Source organism: Mus pahari, chromosome 14 (assembly GCF_900095145.1).
Source record: "Mus pahari chromosome 14, PAHARI_EIJ_v1.1, whole genome shotgun sequence".
NCBI classification, from domain to species: Eukaryota; Metazoa; Chordata; class Mammalia; order Rodentia; family Muridae; genus Mus; species Mus pahari.
In genome coordinates, this window is record NC_034603.1 from 40,686,960 (window position 1) to 40,709,573 (window position 22,614).

The window sequence follows — 22,614 nt, forward strand, 5'->3', positions numbered from 1 at the left end:
TCTATATATATATATATATATATATATATATATATATATATATGTGTGTGTGTGTGTGTGTGTGTGTGTGTGTGTGTGTGTGTGTGTGTGTGTGCGCACACACACATACATACATATATAACATTTTTCCTGAAGGTGAAAAAATAAATTGAAAGCTTATGGACACCTTATCCTTAGTTCTCCTAAAAGTGCAATCTTCTGAGTAGCATGTTGCTACCATAGTAAAACATTTTAGAGCCAGTGGCTCATACCTGTAGTCCCAGTACTTTGTAGGCAGAAATCATGAATTCAAGGCCATATTGGACTAGAGTGAGACTTTATTTTTAAAAAGGTTAAATTAAGCTGATAAAAATTTAATAGTGGTAGAGTAATTTTATTTCATGCAGAGCAGAGCCTAGGTACACATTTTCCCATTTAATACTAGGATGTGACTTGCAGCTTTTTTGCAAAAATCAGAATCCATTTAAGGATGATCTAGTTCAGAGGACATGCTTATTTGATCTCTTTAGTTTACTGACCTTACTTCGGTGTTTGTTGTAATAACTTCGTTTCTTTTCTAAGATCTTCTTTCTTTATTTATTTGTGTGCATTCGTGCATGCATGTGTGTCTACATGAGTTTATATGCACCACATGCTTGTAGATACCATGGGCCAAAGGACACTGGGTTCTCTGGAACTGGAGTTAGAGGCAGCCATGAGCTGCCTGATGTAGATCCTGGAAACTGAACCCCATGTTGTTCCCTGCAAGAGCAATAAGTGCTCTTAACCACTGAGTCATCTATCTAGCCCTGTTTTGGTAACTTTCATAATATTAATATCTTCTAAGACTCTAAACAGCTAAGCTATGACCTTAGTATTCTTCATTACAATATTCTGGACTCTTCCTATGTACATATTTGGTGTTTTTTTTTTTAATCAAGCCTTTGTCAAACTACCCCCTTTAAGATTTGGTGAGTTATTTTCATTGGAGTTATAGAGTATATATTACTTTAGGAATAGGTGACTTCTTTAACAATACTTTTTTTTCTCATGGTTAAGAATCAGACAGAGGGGCTGTAGAGTTTTCTCAGCAGTTAAGAGCACTGACAGCTCTTCCAGAGATCCTGAGTTCAATTCCCAGCAACCACATGGTGACTCACAATCATCTGTAATGGGATCAGATGCCCTTTTCTGGTGTGTCTGAAGAGAGCAACAATGTACTCACATATGTAAAATAAATTCCCCCCCCCCCAAAAAAAAACAAAAAACAAGACACAGCTAGCAAACTGTGGAAACAAGTTTCTCCAAGTTTGTGACTCTCTGGGGAAATGAGGTATCACTGAAACCTAAGGGTAGGTCCTCAGATCTCTGGGTCCAGGACAATTTTAAAAGCAGTTTGTTGATGAATAATGCTTAGACTGTTAGAACCTACTTGTGTGTGGGAAGTGAGACTGATACATGAGTCAGTCACAGTATCAGGCAAGAGCGTCAGTATGGGCCCTCTCAGCATAGGGACTCAGAGAATGAGTTATGAGTTCATAGCAGTCCCTGCAGTTCACGCCTGACAGCACAAGATACAGTTTTCTCCTTTTTGTACTCGCACCTCTGATCTTTACCATGAAGTCCTGGATCCCATGACCCTTGGCATAATTACTTATTTGATCAAACACCCATCATAGCCACCATTCTCTGATGCATCTTCTCCTCTTCCTCTTCCTCTTTGGACTCTACACTAAGGCACCCCAGACTGAATAAGTTCTCACCAGTCTGTCTTTTTGCCAGTTCCTAGGTACACCCATTACAGCCTACACCACACCAGCCCCTTTCTGCACACCGCCCTTGTTCTTCGTGGACTCCAGTGGCTCTGTCCCCCGTTCTTTGGGGAATGCTAAGAGCTTGTGGTACTTTGGTTGCTTTGTTTTCCTAACGTGGATACACTGCCCCCTTGAAGCATACTCACCATGTTGACTCACCATTATTAAAGGGCTTCTCTGGTTCTCTGGGGTTTTTCCCCCCCTATGGAAAATGACGAATGGTTTAAGTGTCTAGAAATATATATATGGTCAGTTGTTTTCTAAATAGCATTTGTAAAAATGAAGCTTTGGAAGCCAAGTAAAATGCAATTAGTGTTTAAAGAAAGAAAACTAGGGCTGAGATAACTTGGTGGGTAAAGTGCTTACCACTGCTAAGATGAGAACCTGAGGTTGACTCCTCAGAACCTGTGTAAAGCTGGATACAGTAACATGTCTCTCCTAGGGGAGCTGTGAGGGAAGGAGAAGACAGAAAAATCCTCCAGAAACCCATAGGTGAACTAGCCTGAGATACATAGAAACAAATAACAAAGAAACCCTGTCTCAAATAAGTAGAAGAGAAAGACCAACATTGGAGGTTTTCCTTGGCCTCTAAATGTACTATGGTGTGTGTGTGTATATATATATATATATATATATAGATATATATATGTATATATATATATATATATATATATATATATATATATATATATATATATATATATATATATATATATATATATATATATATATATATATATATATATATATATAAAACATGGAAGAAAGGAAGAAAAAATAATTTATATGTGTTACCTATAAATGTATATGGAGAAAGGTTGACCAACTATGTCTAACTGTGAACAGTTGTTACTTCCTTAGGATTGGTGGGTTTGAGTGGGACTGTGATGGAAAATCTGACTTTTCTGTATTTTTTAGTTCTTTCAGAAAAGGAAGAAAAATAAATATTTTGCTTATGCTTTAGAGTAAAGGAATATTAGAAGTAGGATAAGAAGGGGGCTGGAGACACAGCTCAGCAGTTAAGAGCACTTGCTGCTCTTTCAGAAGACCAAAATTTGGTTCCTGCACTCGTGTCCAGAGGTTTAACACCACTTGTGACTCCAGCTCCAAGGGATCCAGTGCCCTCTTCTGGGCTCCAGGGTATCTGTACTTACATATGCACAAACACACATACATGCACAAATCTTAAAAAGAGTAAAATAAGCTGGGCAGTGATGGCGCACACCTTAAATCGCAGCACTTGGGAGGCAGAGAGGCAGGCGGATTTCTGAGTTTAAGGCCAGCCTGGTTTACAAAGTAGGTTCCAGGACAGCCAGGGCTACACAGAGAAACCCTGTCTTGGGAAAAAAAAAAAGTAGAATAAGATGATAACCAAGCATATTTACAGTTGATTGGAATCAGGCCAGTTGTAAATGATGCATGAATGAATGGCTGCTCGGATTTTGTACTAAAAAGATGTTTCCACACTCTGTTGACAGGGTCCCACAGTCCCCCTGATAGACCTGGAGCACGTCCTCCCACTCATGTTTCAGGTGGTCATCTCCAACGCAGGCCACCTGAATGAAACCTACCACCTCACCCTGGGTCTTCTTGGCCAGTTAATTATCCGTCTTCAGCCAGCAGAAGTAGATGCTGCAGTCATGAAGGTTCTTTCAACAAAGCACAACCTGTTTGCTACAGCAGACAATGCTATTGTGCCAGATGGCTGGAAGACCACTCACCTGCTCTTCAGCCTTGGAGCTGTCTGTCTGGACAGGTTAGCCTTGGTTTTTCTATATCCAGCATCCACTCTGCCCTGTGCTGTTCACTGAGAACAAAGGTCTAGCTGTTGATGAGTTTTGGTATGCCGTGGTGCTGCTGTCAGAGGCTCTCCTGTGAGATTAGTCAGTCTGCACTTAGATAGCTGAGAGGCTCAATGGTGCCTTCCACTCAGCTCTGATGACATCTATTCTGGTAGATTTTTCCAGAGAAAAGTAAGTATAGGCATTGAGGTTGAAAAGTCTGTTTTCATTATAAAAATGAACATAATGATAATATGAAACTTGAAATTAAGTGAAGAAGGAAAGATGACCCTGATTTGTACCATATACATCTCTAAGCTGTGAATGTGTCTGTGTATACATGTGAGGATGACATTCTAGAGCAGTGGGTCTCAACCTTCCTAATGCTGTGACCCTTCATACAGTTCCTCATGGTGTGATGACTCCAACCATAAGATTATTTCTGTTGCTTCTTCATAACAGTAATTTTGATACTGTTATGAAACATAAAGTAAATATCTATATTTTCTGATGGTTTTAGGCTTTGGGGGTTGAACAACCCACAGGTTGAGAATCACAGTTTTAAAGAGGTATTTGAGAACATAGTTGTAAATTGAGTTTGTGGACTAAGTATATACGTAACAGATCTTGATTTGGCTGTTGTTTTTTGGCTTATCTTTGTGTGAAAAGCATCATTCTGGTAGATTTTTAAGCTAAGTAACAGATGGCTCTTTGCATGAGTCTGACCCCGCCTGGGATAATAAGCTGTAATGTATGTGAGGATGTAGCCTTGCACACTGCTACCTAACATTGGTGCTCTTGCCTTCCAGCCGAGTGGGCTTGGACTGGGCCTGCTCCATGGCAGAGATCCTTCGGTCACTCAACAATGCCCCATTATGGCGAGATGTCATTGCCACCTTCACAGACCACTGCATCAAGCAGCTGCCATTCCAATTGAAGCACACCAACATCTTCACTCTGCTGGTGCTTGTCGGCTTCCCCCAGGTACAGCATCTGAAGGCCTGTTTGCCCAAGTCTCTATAGCACACTCAGAAACACACCACACACAGACACACACACAGAAACACGCATATGTCTGTAGTTAGTTTTAGTTTTGTTTTTTGTTTTTGTTTTTGTTTTTAGTTACGTGATTTTCTTTTATAGTCTTGGTATTTTGTTTTTGTTTTTGTTTTCAAAATTGTGCAGTTGTTAGACTTGCACTGTCAACAATTAGATATTTCATTTAGTTTACTTTGTCTGGATAGTAGGTAACTATGGTGTACCCATTCACAAAGAACTGAAAAGACTGTTTTCTTTCATCCTGGCACGCCTATTGATCTTACTCATTTTGTATGCATCAACTGATTGTAATGAGGAGCTGTAAGCTATGTCAAGCACCTAAACTAATGTTATGCCAGGTTTATACCAAGTCCTTTGGACTTAGGGGTGAGAAGCCTCCATCCCTGTGTGCTTGTAGAGGAGCAAGCAAAAGGGACTGGGCTTGTGCCTAACTATGTGCCTCTTCCTGCATCAATGCTCCAGGTCCTCTGTGTGGGAACCCGCTGTGTTTATATGGATAATGCCAATGAACCCCATAATGTGATCATCTTGAAACACTTCACTGAGAAGAATAGAGCTGTGATTGTCGACGTCAAAACCAGGAAAAGGAAAACAGGTCTTAAGCATAATTGTGTCTTCTAAGAATGGGAGAAATAGTTTAATCCTTGCATTCTTTAAAGCCAGTGGAGATCCCTGAGTTCTTGTTCCTGCATATGATATTTACATTTTTTTAATTACAGTTATTCATTTGTGTGTGTTCATTTGCATACACATACATGTGGAGGTAACTCGTGGGAGTCAGTTCTCTCACTGTACCACCTGAGGCTGTAGAGATTGAACTCAGGTCATCAGGGTTGGTGGCGAATGACTTTATCCACTGAGTTCTCTCACCAGTTCATATTGTTACAATTAAAGTACATTTCTTATGCAGAGCATGGTGGTACATGTCTGTGACATCAGCAGTGAGGCAGGAAGATCACACATTCAAGGTCAGCCTGATAGGTAGTAAGTTTGAGGCCAGTCTGGACTGCATAATGAGACTCTGATAAAAAGTAATAATAATTAATAAGCATAATATACACATAAGTTGATTTCTTACAGATACTATTAGTCGGGGTTTTCTTTTTAAACCCAGTGTGACAGCCCCTTTCTTCCAGTGCTTATCCAGGCATTCTATGGTTGACTGAGTTGAAATCTGCCGCCTCCTTGTGTATTTTCTTTCCATTTGTCCCATCTGGTCTTAGTTCTCCTTTTATTTTCTCTTGCCTTCTTTTGGATTGATTTTTTATGTGTTAAAGATTCAGTTCATGTGTGCTGTTGGCTCCACCTGTAACTGTTGCTCTGGTGTCAGCATAGGCAGCACCTTGGAGACCACCCTGAAGTTTGTTCTTTACCCCTGGGACTGTCTGTCTTCAGATGTTATTACACTTTGCCGTTGTGTCAAAATACTGCACTTGTGTCCCGTATCTGCCTCACTGTTCCTGTTATTGTAGTCATTCTCTTTATTCTACATGATAGAAATCTCATTGTACATAATATCAACTTTTAAATATGAGTTATTTTTAGAGATTTTAAAATGATTTTTAAAAAGATTTTAAAATTTTCAACTACACAATTACTATTTCTGCTGTTCATTCCTTTTTATAGATTCAGATTTCCATTTAGTATAATTTTCTCTGGTTTGAAACCCTTCCCTTAGCATTTCTTGTAGTCCATGTCTTCGGCTACAAGAGTCTGTCTGGAGAATGTTTGTTATCACCTTGTCATTGCTGCTGAGACTGAGTCTTACCATATAGCTCTGTTGGTCTCTCTCCCAAGAGAGAGGTGCTGCAGGTGTGCACCACCACTCACTCCCAGCTTTGGCTATGAAAGATTGTTTTACTGTGGCTGGAGAGATGGCTCAGCAGTTAAGAGCACAGGCTGCTCGTGCAGAGGACCCAGGTTTGGTCCCAGCACCCACATTAGGTGGCTCACAACTACCCTAACTCCAGCCCTGGTGCTCCAGCACCATCTTGGTCTCCACTGGCATTGTACTTACAGGTACAAACGACCACACTGGCAGACATGTAGACATGGAATTAAAATCTTTATGAAACTTAATTTTTCTGGATAAATTCTAAGCTGAGATATTTGGGGGTTTGTTGTTGTTATGCTGTGTGTGTGTGTGTGTGTGTGTGTGTGTGTGTGTGTGTGTGTGTACTATTTCTGATTCACTGTCTTCTCTAGCAGTGGCAATTCTAAAGACTTCCATTTAGCCTTTCCAATGATAGTAGCCCTCACTCTACAAGTCAGGGAACTAATGTCAGAATTCTGCCAACTTCTAAGTATATCTGTCCCAATTATACATTCTGGGACTGAGGAAGTAACCACAGGACCCACTGGACCTCTTGTGAGTCAGACTTCAGCCAGAATGCCATTAATTACTTGACCTCCATAAGCTTCTACTTTAAGGGCCACTGTGTTTCATGGGATCTCTCAGAATCAGCATCAATTTGGAAACAGTATTCAGTGGACCCTGGAAAGTCAGATTGTTTCCTTTCCCCTGGTGTACAATTATCCTTGCAAAGGGCCATAATTCCTCTGGGAAGGACTGGAGAAAGGCTAACCATAAAACCCTTAGATATTTTATCAAGGTCCTTCTTCAGGGGAGCCTGAAAATTCCTTCATTCAAGGGTTCTGGTTCTACAAACTGGCTTATCTGGAAGTTGGCTTCTGAGCTGAGATTCCCTTTTGCCATAATCCAGTGTAGCCTTCCTTTCATTTATTTGCAAAGTTTTTCCTCTTAGATCAAATAAAAATGCAATAGTCTTTTTTTTAAAATCTATTTCATGCCTAGAAACACCATGATTTTTTAATTGGATATTTTATTTATTTACATTTCAAATGTAAAAACAAACAAACAAAAACCTTTTCCCGTTTCCCCTCTGCAAACCCCATATCCCATTGTCCCTTACCCTGCTTCTATGAGGGTGCTCCCCCACCCACCTGCCCACTCCTGCCTCACTGCCCTAGCATTCCTCTACACTGGGGCATCAATCCTTCACAGGACCAAGGGCCTCCCCTCCCATTGATGCCAGATAAGGCCCCTTCAGCTCAGAAACACCATGATTGACTAGCTAGTACCAAAGATCCATATGAGTTATGACACCATAAAAATCACTTGGTCTGTGCTGCCCATGACGGGTCAGGCCATTATGGGCGCTGCTTTGTCAGTGATGCCCAGGACCTTGCCTTTGGCGATTCAGTGCTGCCACCTGGCTCTTGCTACTTTGAGGGCCCAGTTAGCCCCATTCCATCTAATTAATCCAACTGAACAGCAGAGTCTTCAACCCTAAGGTCTGGTACAAGGAAAAGAACAACAACAAAGCTCTTCAGATGTTCTGGTGCTCCTCTCACCATTTTACATCTTACAGGATTAGTGAAGGGCATGTCTTCTGGGCCTTTCCATTGTGGAAGATTAGGTTTTATACAGTGTGCCCACCCTAGCATTGCAATTTCCTTGAGCCTTAAAATCCTTTCATCAGCACTAAGCCAAGGGATAGCAGGCATCTCCAACTTCTTTTCAGTAGGTCATCTTTTGACAAATGCTTCATCCAACCATTAAGACAAACTTTAGATGCTTTTATTTTGTCCAAGAATCCATATTAAACCAATCAGGGGGCCCATATCAATAAACCCAGCCTGATCCAGTTTTATACATCTTCCATTATCCCACAGCCCTATAATCCATTCCAACACATATCCCTAGACTTTTGCTCCAATGAATTAGCAAACTCTTTGTGATCTTTAGTAGTGTAGCAAACCTCACAGACTGCACTTTCTACCTGCCCTCTAGAGCCTGATTTGCCTTAAATCTGATCTAGAGGCAACTGTTGATGACCCTGAGGGACCCAGTTTGCTTGGCCTGGCATCTTTTTCAGAGAAGGTCACTTCTGGTTTAGCAGACAATGCAGGATTAATTTCCTCAGTCAAAGGTGGAAAGGGCAGCATTTCAGGAATAGAAGTGCATCTGCTGAGAGTGGAGAGACTACTTTCTCAGGCAAGACAAACCCTTCTGATGGTTCAAAGTTCTCAACTTCAGCGGGTTTTCCCACCCCAAAAGACAGGACCCCATTCTTTACCACCGGCACCCTCTGAGGCTGGGGCTTGAATTTTTGTTGTAAGTTAGTCTTTTAATGAGGGCCTCAGTTTGGTTTCCTACAACTTAAGCTCTGTGGCTGCTGAAAGAAGATTCTCTTCCAGGGCACACTTAGACACTTGTAGACTGTTTCCGTTCATCTGGAACCAGTCTGTTTCATCCCTGAGTTCATTGCCCTTCGCCATATTCTAAGATGCTAGGATTTGGCTAATTCTGTCATGGAGCTCATTCTTTTCTTTTGTCAGAGATGCTAGGAGCAACCAACCAGCAGCATTGTTTTCCTTATTTTTCCACGGATTGTCAAAAGTTTTATATACCAAGACATGAAATCTGTTGCCTTTCATAATTGGTCAATCGGGATAATTAAATGCATTTGTCTCCTTAAGTGTGTAAAATGTAAGCTCCCAGGAAAGGCTTCAGTAACTGGAGAAGCTTTGGTAACTATAGGTGTTGGCAAATTGGGAAAGCCTATTCCAGATACTTAAAATTTTTCATACTTATATTTCTGTTGCTCTAGAACTACTTCTGGTACCAAAATCTGCATTAGTAAGGGTTCTTTAGAGGAACAGAATTTTATGTATATATTCAATATATAAATCGTGTGTGTGTGTGTGTGTGTGTGTGTGTGTGTGTGTGTGTGTGTGAGAGAGAGAGAGAGAGATTTATGTGAATGACTTGCAAGCTGTAGTCCAGCTACCCCAACAATAGCTGTCTATCAAAAGAAGGTCCAAGAATCTAGTAGTTGCTCGGTCCACGAGGCTGGAAGTCTTATCTGATCTTCAGTGTGTGCCAGAATCCCAAAGAAGCCAGCTCTGATGCCACTGAAGGGATGGGCTTGGTGCGAGAGGGAAGGCAAGCAGGCAAAGGCAGCAGCTTCTTTCTTCCATGTCCTTTATATAGGCTGCCAGCAGGTCTAGCCCGGATTAAAGGGTGAGCTTCCCACTTCAAATGATTTAATTAAGAAAAAAAAAAATCTGAAGACAGCTACAGTGTACTTACATATAATAAATAAATAAATCCTTTTTTAAAAAAAAAATCCCTCAAGGTGGACCTAGTTTTAGTTAGTTCCAGATGTAGTCAAGGTGACAACCAAGAACAGCCATCACAACACTTTCGACAATAACTTGCTTGTGCATAGTAATAAGAATTTTGCATTGTGACTTGTCCTTCTCAGTTTCTCCTTGATCAAGTATCCCTGCACCACTTTTGTGTTCATTTACAAACTAGGCATAAATATAGTGGGGACCTAAGCTACGGGGCTTGTTTCTGCAGTCCTTGCTTTAGTGAGGCTTGTGGGGAAATCCAGCTGCAAGGGGCACTAACAGGATCCTTTATGCCTTTCTTTTCCTTTTTGGCATGATGCTTCAGTGAAGGACTATCAGCTAGTCCAGAAGGGAGGAGGACAAGAGTGTGGCACCTCTCAGTCCCAGCTGAGCCAGTATTCCCAGCACTTTGCCTTTATTGCCAGTCACCTTCTGCAAACCAGCATGGATAGCCATTGTCCTGAGGCAGTGGAAGCAACCTGGGTCCTGTCCCTGGCTCTCAAAGGTTTATATAAAACACTAAAGGTAATGGTGAGCCTTTTCCATTTGCACAAAGCTACCTGTCTGCAGGGGATTAATTAGGAGGAAATGTCATCTGATTTAGATGAACAGTTAACAACGGGCTGTTTTGATAAATGCTTACACAAGGATTGCTTTAAGAAGGAAATAGAACTTTCCCAGTGGTTTGAGTCTCAGTTTTTCTAATATTGTTTCATGGACTTAATCACAGTTGGCTTCATGGAGATATAATCCTGTCAGGGGAGAAGAAAACTAGACTGAAAGGTTTGTCACTTCCCACCTAACAGCAGCTCCTCTGGGTCACTATAGGAATGCAGGGAAGAATAAAGGGAGCTGGCATCCCATGGAGCTTCAAGGGACAGGTGTGGCCATTGGCCTGGGAGGAAATAGCTAGATTAGAGGTAGATGTCATTTGGGGTGGATACAAGCCCTGACCCATGGTGCCTTTTGGATCCTTAGTGGACTGGAGGATAGGAAGGCTTTTTCCAGGAGATGCTTTTGCATTTACTTGCAGGGTCATCTTCCTTACAGAGCTCTCCTTGAAAGGATCCCAGCTGAAGTTTATTGCTCCTTGACACCTCCCTAGCTCTGGTAGGGAGGTCATTGTGGGAATTCAGGCACTACCAGAGACTTGACTGCTTGGCTTTCCAGCCCTGGGCAGCCCTGAGGTGTAGTTGTCAGTATTACCATACTGTTTCAGTTTCCACTTTACTAGACAAGAAGAAAGTAACTCTCTGATAGCAGAGGTCTTAAATGTCTTAAATCTTCATTCAGTTTTGGTTTGGTTTGGTTTTTGATTTTTGTTTTGTTTCGTTTAAAAAAAAAAAACAGGTAGTCATTCTGTAGCTTGGCTGGACTGGAACTTATAATGTGGACTGGGCAGGCCTCAGACTTAGAGTTCTGCCCACCTCTAACTCCTAAATGCTAAGATCAAGGTGTGCACCACCATGAGTGCTCACTCAGCCTGTTGATATTTGTTGAGCACCAAGAACTAAGTGGAACTGGGTGTTCAGTGGTGAGCTAGAAAGAAGGGCCATGTTCTCATGAGGGTTAGAGTCTTCCTTGTCTGTCTTCGAGGAAGACAGCTCTGCGTCAGAAAGCCTTTCAAAAAGGGAAATTTTCGGGAGGCAGAGGCAGGCGGATTTCTGAGTTCGAGGCCAGCCTGGTCTACCAAGTGAGTTCCAGGACAGCCAGAGCTATACAGAGAAACCCTGTCTCGAAAAACCAAAAAAAAAAAAAAAAAAGGAAATTTGAGTTGGCAGATATAGAGTTAGCCTTGGGTAATATGGATAGAAAGGATAGCAAGTTTCAGACCTTGAAGTGGACTGGGCATTGATAGTCACAGAGCAGAAGGACATCTGGGTCTTTAAGACAGTGCAGCCTAGGAGATGAAGCCAAAGAAGCAGGTGGGGAGCTTTATAAGACCCAGTCATCCATGATTAAGGTTTGGATTTTAGCTTCAAGAGTTTTGGGAAAGTAAAGAGAGGGGAAGTGACAGTAAATAGGTTTCAAGAGTGTTTGTTCAATGAAAGAACAAGAAGTGAATGAGGAGCAATGGCTCATGGTTAAGATTTGGAGTACTTTCTTACTGACTGGCATTTCTGTTGGAAGGTCATCAGCTGAGTTGGGCTATCAGCTGAGACTGGGCTCTGTCCAACCTTAACCATGACTCTATAGCAGCTGCAAATCACTCCCTTGGCTTGGCAGGCTCATGGTTTTGAAGAGACCCATGCCACCTTCCTCCAGACCGATCTGCTAAAGCTGCTGGTGAAGAAGTGCAGCAAAGGGACCGGCTTCAGTAAGACCTGGCTCCTCCGAGACCTAGAGGTAATGAAGAGAGAGGGCTTCCTGTAAAGCTGAGCCCTGAAGCAGAGCTAACTTGTTCCAACCAGTTCCATCCAGTATATTCTAATTCTGAGCAGCTTTGAAACCCAACCTTGATTCTGTCTTCTTGAATCAGGGATCCTGACATCTGTCCTCCCCTGCCAGGAAAATGAATTGGGTGTTTGTTCAAAGAACCTTGGAGGAGTATTTTGTAGAAACACATAATTGGCCATTATACCATGATAATAAAATGTGCTTTTGAATTACTATTTCCCTCTAAAATTCCTTTGAACTAAAATTGGTTTGTAAATTCGACCACACTCATGTTTGCCTTATGTAGGATTTCAGTCTATAATTTCACTTTATTGTTGCTCCTCTGAGGCCTTAGAGGTTTCTTAGTGGAATTCTTGAAGTTCCCAAAGGCGTTCAAGGTCAAGTGCTAGCATCTAGTATAAGGGAAGCTGTGCTACCAGGGTGTGCTGTGTCCCTCACTCTCACTTCCACAGATGCCTGCATTTGAAGAATCAGCTCTGGGTTTGCTTACATCTAAGGGAAATATGCTAAAACATATTAATGGGTAACTGGGATCTTAGAGAATCTTTTTTAAATTTTATTTTTATTTTATATGTATGGATGTTTTGCCTGCAAACATGTCTGCACCACTTGAATGCCTGGTGCCTCATAGATGCCAGAAGAGGACATCAGTTGCCCTGGACTTCAGTTACAGATGGTTGTGAGCTGCCATGTGGGTTCTTGGAAGTGAACTCAAGTCCTCTGGAAAAGCATCCAGTGTTCTTCTGAACTGCTGAGCTGTATCTGCAGTTCCTGTAACACCCTTTTTAATGGCTATGTATAAGACTAGAAAGTGATTTGTAGGTTTTTGCCATTATTAATGCTTCATTGGCTGTATTTTAAACAGCATTTTTCATGTATTTTGTCATTTCTAAAAGATAAGTTAGTAGGTCAAAAGGATATAAACATTTTTTAAAGAAGTATTTATATTTTTTATGTATATGAGTACACTGTAGCTGTCTTCAGACACACCAGAAGAGGGCATCAGATCCCATTACAGATGATTGTGAGCCACCATGTGGTTGCTGGGATTGAACTCGGGACCTCTGGAAGAGCAGTCAGTGCTCTTAACTACCTAGCCATCTCTTCAGCCCCGATATAGTCGTTTTAAATAACTTAATAGTTACATTTCTCCAAAACAAGTTAGAAAAGAATAATACCCATTTGGGCTATCAAGAAAAGTTAATAAACACAAGGGCTTCCGTAGTTTTTGTTAGCATTTCCTGTTATATGCACAATTGAACATGCTTTCATGCTCCTTTACTAATCACATACTCATACACATGTATACTCTAATATCTTGACCCTCTATGCCCTTAAGTAAGTAAAGACCTATGTCATCCTCTCACTCACTCAACCCTCATCTCTTTGCTCTGCTTGACTGACTGTGTGTGTAGATTCTGTCCATCATGCTGTACTCATCAAAAAAGGAGATCAACACTCTGACTGAACTTGGAGACCTGGAGCTAGATGAACGAGGGGACCAAGAAGAAGAACTGGACCGGCCGGTTAGTAGCCCTGGAGAAGCGGAACAGAAGAAGCTAGACCCTCTTGAAAATTTGGATGAACCCACCAGAATATGCTTCTTGGTATGTTCATTGGTCATCATGTGGTTAGGACATGGGCATCAAAGGAATGGGTTCTCTTGGCTTGGGCTATGCTGCATCCTCAATATATCTAAGGACTGCAGAGGTAGCTCAGTGGCTGAGTACTTGCTGGTCTTCTGGGAGACCCAGGTTGGATTCCCAGCACCCAAATGCGAGCTCACAACTGTCTGTTAATTCCAATTCCAGAGGACCTAACACCCTCTTCTGGCCTCCATGAGCACTACTAGGCTATACATTGGTACACAGTCAAACATACAGGCAAAACATCTATTCACATAAATAAATTTTTTAAAGTTTTTAACTACTCAATTTGATGTCCTGAAAATTCATTTCCTGTTTAGTCTATGGTATACAGAAAAGATCTAGAACAATATTAGAACTATATCATATTAGTGGCTTTAATATTAACTCATTTTATGTACATGGTGTATGCCTGTGTGATTTTATATGTTCAACATATAAGTAGGAGCCTATAGCAGGTCAAAAAGGTTAGTGAATCCTCTGAAGCTGGAGTCACAGGTTGTTCTGAGCCACCTTGTGGGTGCTGGCAACTAAACCCAGGTCCTCTGCAAGAACAATAAGTATTTTTAACTACTGGGCCATTTTTCTAGCCACTTAAGTGGCTTTAAATAAAACTGCACATTTTATAGTTCATATCTTTGTTATGCTTTTAAAATTTGTTATGCTTTTAAAAAGTACCTCCATATTGTTCTTCAACTGTAACCTGGGGTAATCTGAAATAGTGTTTCATCACTTCGGAGTGCATACTGTCTGTGTCTTAAAGAACATGTCCTCATCTGTCTTTTGCTTTCGTTCATGCCTCCAGATGGCTCATGATGCCCTCAATGCCCCTCTGCATATTCTCCGAGCCATATATGAACTGCAGATGAAAAAGACTGATTCCTTCTTCCTAGAGGTTCAGAAGAGGTAAAGGCCATTGAGATGAACTTAAGTGTAGCAAGTGAGAATGAGGAACCCTCACCTGCTGCCAGGGAATCTGGGGAGATCCTGGTAGGCCAGGCAGCCAAGGGACTGACCTGGAGTTCTTACCGGTGCCCCAGGAGAGGCAGCTGTGCCACTTTGCCTGGAACATCTCTAAGAGTTTGACAATTTCCTTTGAGAATGTCATGTGTGCACTCTTACAGGTATAGCCTTTGGCATACATCTCATGCCATCCAGTGAGCAGATGGCAGAGCAGTGCGGGTGCTGTGGCTTGAGAGTGATTTTTGGCTCCCATGTTTTCATCAGTATGAATTATTTTTGTGACTTGTCCACAGGAATGACTATGTAATCAACAGTATAACCTTCTCTTGTCCAGGAAGTTCAGAGATGGCTTCAGAATCCATCTCTTGAATTCGTGTAGAACTTTACCTATCTACCACACAGTCTCCTCTTCTCTCCCCATGGCCTGACTTGGGTATCTCTCTCTTCCAACACACACATCTTTTCCTCTTACCTCTTTTTGTCTTGCTTCTCTCTGTCTCCTTCCTCCCTTTTTGCTAGGTCTCAGACCCAGAGCCTTATGCATGCTAAGCTACCTCCCTAACCCTTTAGCTTCTTATTCAAATGTGTAATGAATTTCAGTGAACTTCCTTCACGTTTCTACTTTACCCTGTGCATTACCTAGATCCTGTGTGAGATGGAGCAGGAACTGTGAGAGGACAGCCGTCAGGGTGCACCCTAAGCCACCGTAACTAAAGCCACTGTAACAACTAAAGCCATAGCAGGCCCTCAGACTGAAGCACATAGAATGTGTGCTTTTCTCACATGACCATCCAGAGGCAGACAGAAAGGGAACACTGGGAAGACCACCCACTTGATAAAGTGTGTGTCATGCAAGCATTAGGATCTGTACCCATGTAAAAGCCAGGCCTGGAAGGACTCATCTATAACTCTAGTAATGGGGATGTGGGGTAGAGACATGGATTCCTGAAGCTTGCTAGTTAGCCAGTCAAACCAAATCAGGAAGATTTAAGCTCAGTGAGAGACCCTGTCTCTAAAAATAAGGTGGAGGACAACAAGGTAATGAGGTCAGCTTCCCATACACACATCCCAAAATAAAGAAAGATGAATAGGCTGGAGAAATATCTCAGTGGTTAAGAACACTTGTTGACTTGTGGAGGACCTGGGTTTGATTCCCAGGATCCATATAGCAGTATGCAACCATCTTTAACACTAGTTCCAGGGGATCTAGCACCTTCTTTTGAGGCCACGCCTGTGTGCAATGCACATACATAAATGTAGACAAAACACAAACACAAAAAGTGATTTTTGAAAAATAAAGATAAAGAGGAAAGTGGTTCCATGGGGACAGTGTACATCTCTGCCATGAGGATATGCACGGAAGTCTATGTGTATGCATGAATGGATGAATGCTGTGACTCTAGTTTGCAGAGTACAGCAAGTAGCGGTGTAACTTGGGGGGCGGGTAATAGTGAGATTACAGCACCTTTCTAACAAGTGCAGTGTGTTCTAAGCTCTTGACTCCTCCATTTTCTGTGCCTGTCACTGGGCTCCCCTTCAGGTTTGATGGGGATGAGCTCACTACAGATGAGAGGATTCGCTCCTTGGCCCAGAGGTGGCAACCCAGTAGGAGCCTGAGGCTGGAAGAGCAGAGCGCCAAAGCTGTGGACACAGACATGATCATCTTGCCATGCTTGGTATGTCACCTGTCTTGGGATCAAAGTGTGCGCACTTCTGCTCCCTGTAGTGAGAAGGCTGAGCCTCTGTAACGATGGTCTTGGCTTTGCAGTCCCGGCCTGCACGCTCTGGCCAAGCCACTCCTGAATCAAACCCTGTGACCCAGAAGCTGATTTCCAGCACAGAGAGCGAGCTACAGCAGAGCTATGCCAAGCAGCGCCGGAGCAAGAGTGCTGCCCTCCTGCACAAGGAGCTGAACTGCAAGAGTAAGCGGGCTGTCCGGGACTATCTCTTCCGTGTGAACGAGGCCACCGCAGTCCTGTATGCTCGCCATGTGCTCGCCTCCCTGCTGGCCGAGTGGCCAGGGCACGTGCCAGTGAGTGAGGACATCCTGGAGCTTAGTGGGCCTGCACATATGACGTACATCCTGGATATGTTCATGCAGCTGGAAGAAAAGCACCAGTGGGAGAAGGTAGCTAACTCTGCTCAGCCCAGGCTCCTCTCTGCCCCTCTTCCTTATCTCTAGCCCTGGGGTGTTTGAAAGGCACAGCCCTTGACAGGTACGAATACAGCAGATGTAAGGGCTGCTCTCGTCTGGCCCATGGGTTTTCTGGAATTGAGCTCACAGCACAGACCTTAGTGAGTGCAGAGAACACTTGCAGCGGTAGTCCCTGGAAACCTGCTTTGGCCTTCTGCCTTGGCTGTTTTACAACTATAGACAGCTCTTCTAGCTAGTGTCTTCTCAGGTCCCCGGAATGTCACATGATGGAAAGTCCAGGGACAAGGTAATTAGGATGCCCAGGTAGCCTTCCCCATAATACAGCAAGGCTTCCAATGAGGATCTTGACTTGTGTTTTAAATTGTCACTTCTGGGCTGTCTGTGAAAGAAGTCAAGTGATCTGCCCTCACGCCTGGGTTGCCCCATGACCTTGTTTGTATAGGTGGAGACTTATCCAAGACTCTGGCTTCTGGGTGATGGAAATTTCTCCAGAGTCCATGAGATTCTGTTTAGCCTGGTTCTCCAATTCAGAGTTTTAAGTTGGAGGCCGTGTTGTATTTTGATTTTTCTTTTCTAATTTATTTTTATTTCTTGTGTTCTGCCTATATGTAAGTAATTCATGTGTATGCTATGCCCTCAAAGGCCAAAAGAGGGTGTTGTATCTCCTAAAACTGTAGTTTAAAAAGGTTGTGAGCATTCGTGTGCATGATGCAAACTGAATTAGAGTCCTTTGTCAGAGCAGTCCTCTTAGCCATGGAGCCATGTCTCCACCCCATCTGTTTTGTTTTTATATCAGGTCTTCCTTGTTTTCATTTTGAATAATGCTGTGAGGCCAGAAAGATGGCTGAGCAGTTACAAGTACTTGCTGCCCCTGCAGAAGGCATAGATTTAGTCCCAGCACTCATTCTGGGCAGTTCTGGGGGGATCCATTACCTTCTTTTGCCTCCACAGACACCTATATTAATATGGTGTGCATATATATCTTCAAACCACATGCATACATATAAATGAATAACTAATGCTGGGTCAGAGTCCATTTTCTACTTCCTACTGCACAGAAGCAGAGAGCCCAGCATCACAGAAAACATCCTGGTCCACACCTTAGCATTCCTGTGCACTCATTCCTTCTGATACACGTTTAGCCACTCTCTCCTCAGTTTCAGGTACAGAAATCATGAGTCATGTTAATCCTCTCACTCCCGTGCAGTGTGCTGGGCATGGGGAGGTTGATGTGTTCTCTGACGCTTGTTTTGCCCACCTAGGACCATTGGTTTCTGCAAACCCTAGATTGTTAGCTAGCATCACAGCCCTGCAGGCACTGGCAGCATGCTCTAGCCTCATCTGCCCTCCAGGAAGAACAGTGGCAGGCAGACACTGCCTTGACTGACCCCTGTCTTAGATATGTGCTTCTTTGCCCATTGGTCTCCTCATTTTGGCCATTTCACCATGTGTGCTGTAATTTGTACTTACACTTCCTATCTGCTTGGTGGTAAGTGCTTTAGGGTCCTGGAACATCTATGACTAGTTCTCTGCTTGAAGGCCTCCTAGAAGTGATTATTCTGATTCAGAACAGGGCATGTTGAGAGGGGGAACTGGAGTTGCATTTGGGGGTAGGTTGGATAGTTGACAGTGCCTTCTAGCGAGTGGATCTCAGACTGAAGTAGGCTCTTCCTCCTTCTTCCTGATGACACTTGGTGGCCCTGCCCTTACCCACTTTCTATTTTCTCAGATCCTACAGAAAGTACTCCAGGGCTGCCGAGAGAACATGTTGGGCACCATGGCCTTGGCTGCCTGTCAGTTCATGGAGGAACCAGGAATGGAGGTGCAAGTGAGGGAATCTAAACATCCCTATAACAACAACACCAGCTTTGAGGTACAGCTGACCGTCAGAAACTGCATCTCCCTCTTCTCACCAACCCTGACTAAGAACATATTTCCTTGTCTCCTGTCTAAAGCCAGTTGTGTTTCCCCTTCTCCAGACTGAGGTCTATCAATAGGAAAATGTGGGCTTCTGGCCTCAGAGGAGACTCTCCTTTTCCAATAGTAAGCCCTCCCAAGTGAATCCTCCTCAGCTTCCAGCAGTACGTCTGTATGCAGATGTGGAGTCAGCCTCTTTAACTGTCTCTTGATGACCAGGCCATAGCTTGGAGACACAAGCCCCTCTCAGTGCCTAGCCCTCAAAGCTTCACCCCTCCCACCCTGAATTTGTGTCTAATAGAGAGCTAAGAAGGCAGGTGCTCACCTCAAGTGCTCTCACTGACCTGACCTCACGCACCGCTCCTTAGCCCTTTAGACGTGTTGGGGCTGGCAAGGCCTGGGCTTCTAAGAGGGAATAGCCTACAGCAGCTGGGACAGGGACACAGAAGCTGGCTTAGAAGTTGACTTGATCACCTGAGATATCATTTCACAGAGATGTAAACCTCCTCACCCTGTCCTTCTAAGCCTCCCCTCTCCCCTGTTCCTGAGCTTCACCTCATTGACTCAGATGTCGAGTTGTACTACAGAAAGGATCATCCCGTCATCCCAGACTGGCCTGGCTCCTCAGCAGCTGTGACTCTTCTTCAGGATGGTCATGGCACGGCCTCTAAACCCACCTGAGCCACGCTCAGAGCTTGCAGACCTTTCTAGTGTGGCTCTCCACCTTTCCAGTGGCCCCTGCTGAGCCACTCTGCTGCTCATGTGTCCCTTCCCCTGAGGAACTCCCTGTAAAAACCCTATTCTGGCTGCCCACTGTGCCCCACCTTCACAGAGTCTTTGTTCAACACCTTGGCTAACTTGAGCTGGAGGAAGGGGCTGTGGCTCGCTCATGCTCCATGTCCCTGGTTACAGTGACAGCCATAGTGGCAGCTAGTGATCGTGACAGAAGTATTCTCTGCCTTCCTTCCTAGGATAAAGTTCACATTCCTGGAGCAATCTACCTCTCAATCAAATTTGACCCTCAGTGCAACACTGAGGAAGGCTGTGATGAACTAGCCATGTCCAGCAGTAGTGACTTTCAGCAGGACCGGCACAACTTCAGCGGGTCGCAACAGAAGTGGAAAGATTTTGAGCTTCCAGGTAATTAAAAAAAAAAAAAAAGGTCGCTATATAGACTTTTCCTTTAAACTTTTGTGTACATTTGTTTGTTTGTTTGTTTGCTTGCTTGCTTGAGGGGTTGACTGTGTGTCCCAGTGCACCTGTGGAGGCCGGAGGACAGCTTGTTGGAGTCAGTCTCTACACAGACCCCAGGGATTGAACTCGGGTTGTCAGGCTTGGCACTTTTGCCCCTGAGCCATCCCCCGGCCCTATGTAGACTTCATAGGAAGCAGTTAAACGTAATGGGGAGAGCCAGTGAGATGACTCAGTGGTAAGAGTACTCACTCGCTGCCAAGCCTGTCACCTGAGTTCAAGCCCCAGGACCCACACAGTGGAGAGAGAGAACCAGCCCCACACATACCTTGGTGTACCTGTCAACCTCTCACACACTTCTTACCCAGAATTAGTAAAGAGAAAACAAACTTTTAAAAAACGTAATATTTGGCCGGGCATGGTGGCGCATGCCTTTAATCCCAGCACTCGGGAGGCAGAGGCAGGAGGATTTCTGAGTTCGAGGCCAGTCTGGTCTACAAAGTGAGTTCCAGGACAGCCAGGGCTATACAGAGAAACCCTGTCTTGAAAAACCAAAAACCAAAAAAAAAAAAAAAAAAAAAAACGTAATATTTAGAAGAGGAATTGTTGGCAGGTTTTAAACTGAGTGTCCTGTATTTAATGAGAAATTGCTATCCTTGTTGCCACCATATCCTGACCTGTCTCTGTTTGGTGGCCCAGGAGATACTCTGTATTACCGATTTACCTCGGACATGAGCAACACTGAGTGGGGATACCGATTCACTGTGACAGCTGGACATCTGGGGCGGTTCCAGACAGGTGTGTGCTCCCTTATTTGTGTTTGCATGCCTGCCCACCAGTCACACTGGCCAGAGGTGTCATTATGTTACTGACTTCTGTTAAAATCAGAGCAAGTCTTGTGTCTTTAGACCTTCCAAATGTGTCTCACAACCCCAATACCTGGCTTTCTTCACAAGGTCATGGATGGGCTGCTTGTATGCTTGAATGGTCAGATAAAAGAGCCTTCTGTCACCATCTAAAAGAAGACCCTTGGGGTTTGTTGCCAGGGCCTTTTGCAAAAATGAGGAACTGAGATGTTGTTCTTGTGTTATTTTACAAAAAGAGATTTAGTTTCAGCCAGAATGTAAATGTTCACAAGATTTCACCCTATCTATTAAAATGTGAATGGCTTACAAAATGTAAACTTTTAATGTAATAATTGTTTTTAAAATGTCTGTGTTTGGGATGGTACCAGGGTTTGAGATCTTGAAGCAGATGTTGTCTGAAGAAAGGGTTGTACCTCACCTCCCATTGGGCAAGATCTGGGAATGGCTGGTGGGTGTGGCCTGCCGCCAGACTGGTCATCAGCGCCTGAAAGCCATCCACTTACTTCTGAGGATTGTGCGATGCTGCAGCCACAGGTAGGCTGTGGACTCAGTCCCTGGAGACACCTGCTCCTACATGACTGTCATTGTACAATCATTCCTTTAAGTTTGTGGGTTTGTGCCCTGTTTAAGTAGGTTTTGCTTCACTCAAAGGTCATAAAGGTACCTGCTGTTTCTCTCTGGAAGCTTACTTGCTCTTCCTTTCACATGACATCTGTCATCCACCTGGATGAATGTTGGTAGAAGAGTTTGAGTTTTTAGTGTTTTGCTCTGGCACTCTCTTGTTCCAGATCCACCTTTGACCTGAGCACTCTGCAGTTACCTCTGGCCTCACATTTTCATAACTTTGGGCGTTTTCTTGTCTGTAGCCCGGTGATGTCTTAAATACTACAGACTTACGGCTGATTTACATATCTAATCATTTAATTGTGGAAGTCCTTCAGCTTGCTTCTTCAAGATTGGCTTTGGTGTTTGGTTTTAAGATGAGGGAACCCTGGCTGGCCTAGAGCTCTGAGTCCTCCAACCACAGCTTCCTGAGCATTAGAATTTCAGGTGTACCCCAGTATCCCCAACCTATATTGGAGGTGTGTTTTTTCACTTTTGGTTTCTGTTTGTAGACAGGGTCTCACTATGTAGCTCTGGCTCGCCTGGAACTTTACTATATAGATTAGACTGGTCTCAAACTCAGAGATCAGCCTGTGTGCAGCACTGGCTGAGGTGAGCATTTTTAACCCAAATTGCCTACCTTTTTCTAATGATTTATAAATCTTTTTACACAAAGGTTACCTATCCATTTTTATATTGGCATGTTAATTTCTATATGTACAGAAGATCAGGGTCACCCTCAACTACATATTGAGATTCGGGGCAGACCAGGATACATAAAACCCTGTCTCAAAAGAGTGGGGTGGTAGATAGAGAGATGCTTCACTCTGTAAAGTGTCTACACAAGCATAAGGACCTGAGTTCAGGGCTTCAGCATTGGGGAAGGAGAGCAGCAACAAGTAGGTCCCTGTAACTCTTGGGCCGACCAGCCTAGATCTGAACTCATCTCAAAAAATAAAAAAAAAAAATTAAACAAATAAAAAATGTAAAAGGTCATGGGGCCAGAGAGATGGCTCAGCAGTTAGAGAGAAAGAGGAGAGAGAGAGGAGAGAGGAGAGAGAGAGAGAGAGAGAGAGAGAGAGA

The 22,614-nt window shown here is 43.4% G+C and overlaps 1 protein-coding gene across 3 annotated transcripts in view; it reads left to right on the top strand.

Moving 5' to 3' along the window:
- The window catches only part of Zzef1 (zinc finger ZZ-type and EF-hand domain containing 1), a 124,862-nt gene that overhangs the window by 94,082 nt on the left and 8,166 nt on the right, over window positions 1–22,614 (top strand). For all 3 annotated transcript variants that reach the window (XM_029545621.1, XM_029545623.1, XM_021212533.2), the window contains exons 40-52: window positions 3,272–3,549; window positions 4,384–4,558; window positions 5,096–5,228; window positions 10,119–10,318; window positions 12,020–12,139; window positions 13,606–13,797; window positions 14,642–14,742; window positions 16,340–16,475; window positions 16,568–16,927; window positions 18,684–18,827; window positions 19,843–20,011; window positions 20,762–20,860; window positions 21,297–21,462. In XM_029545621.1, coding sequence (XP_029401481.1) covers window positions 3,272–3,549; window positions 4,384–4,558; window positions 5,096–5,228; window positions 10,119–10,318; window positions 12,020–12,139; window positions 13,606–13,797; window positions 14,642–14,742; window positions 16,340–16,475; window positions 16,568–16,927; window positions 18,684–18,827; window positions 19,843–20,011; window positions 20,762–20,860; window positions 21,297–21,462 — 2,273 coding nt within the window. The remainder of the gene's footprint in view (window positions 1–3,271; window positions 3,550–4,383; window positions 4,559–5,095; window positions 5,229–10,118; window positions 10,319–12,019; window positions 12,140–13,605; window positions 13,798–14,641; window positions 14,743–16,339; window positions 16,476–16,567; window positions 16,928–18,683; window positions 18,828–19,842; window positions 20,012–20,761; window positions 20,861–21,296; window positions 21,463–22,614) is intronic.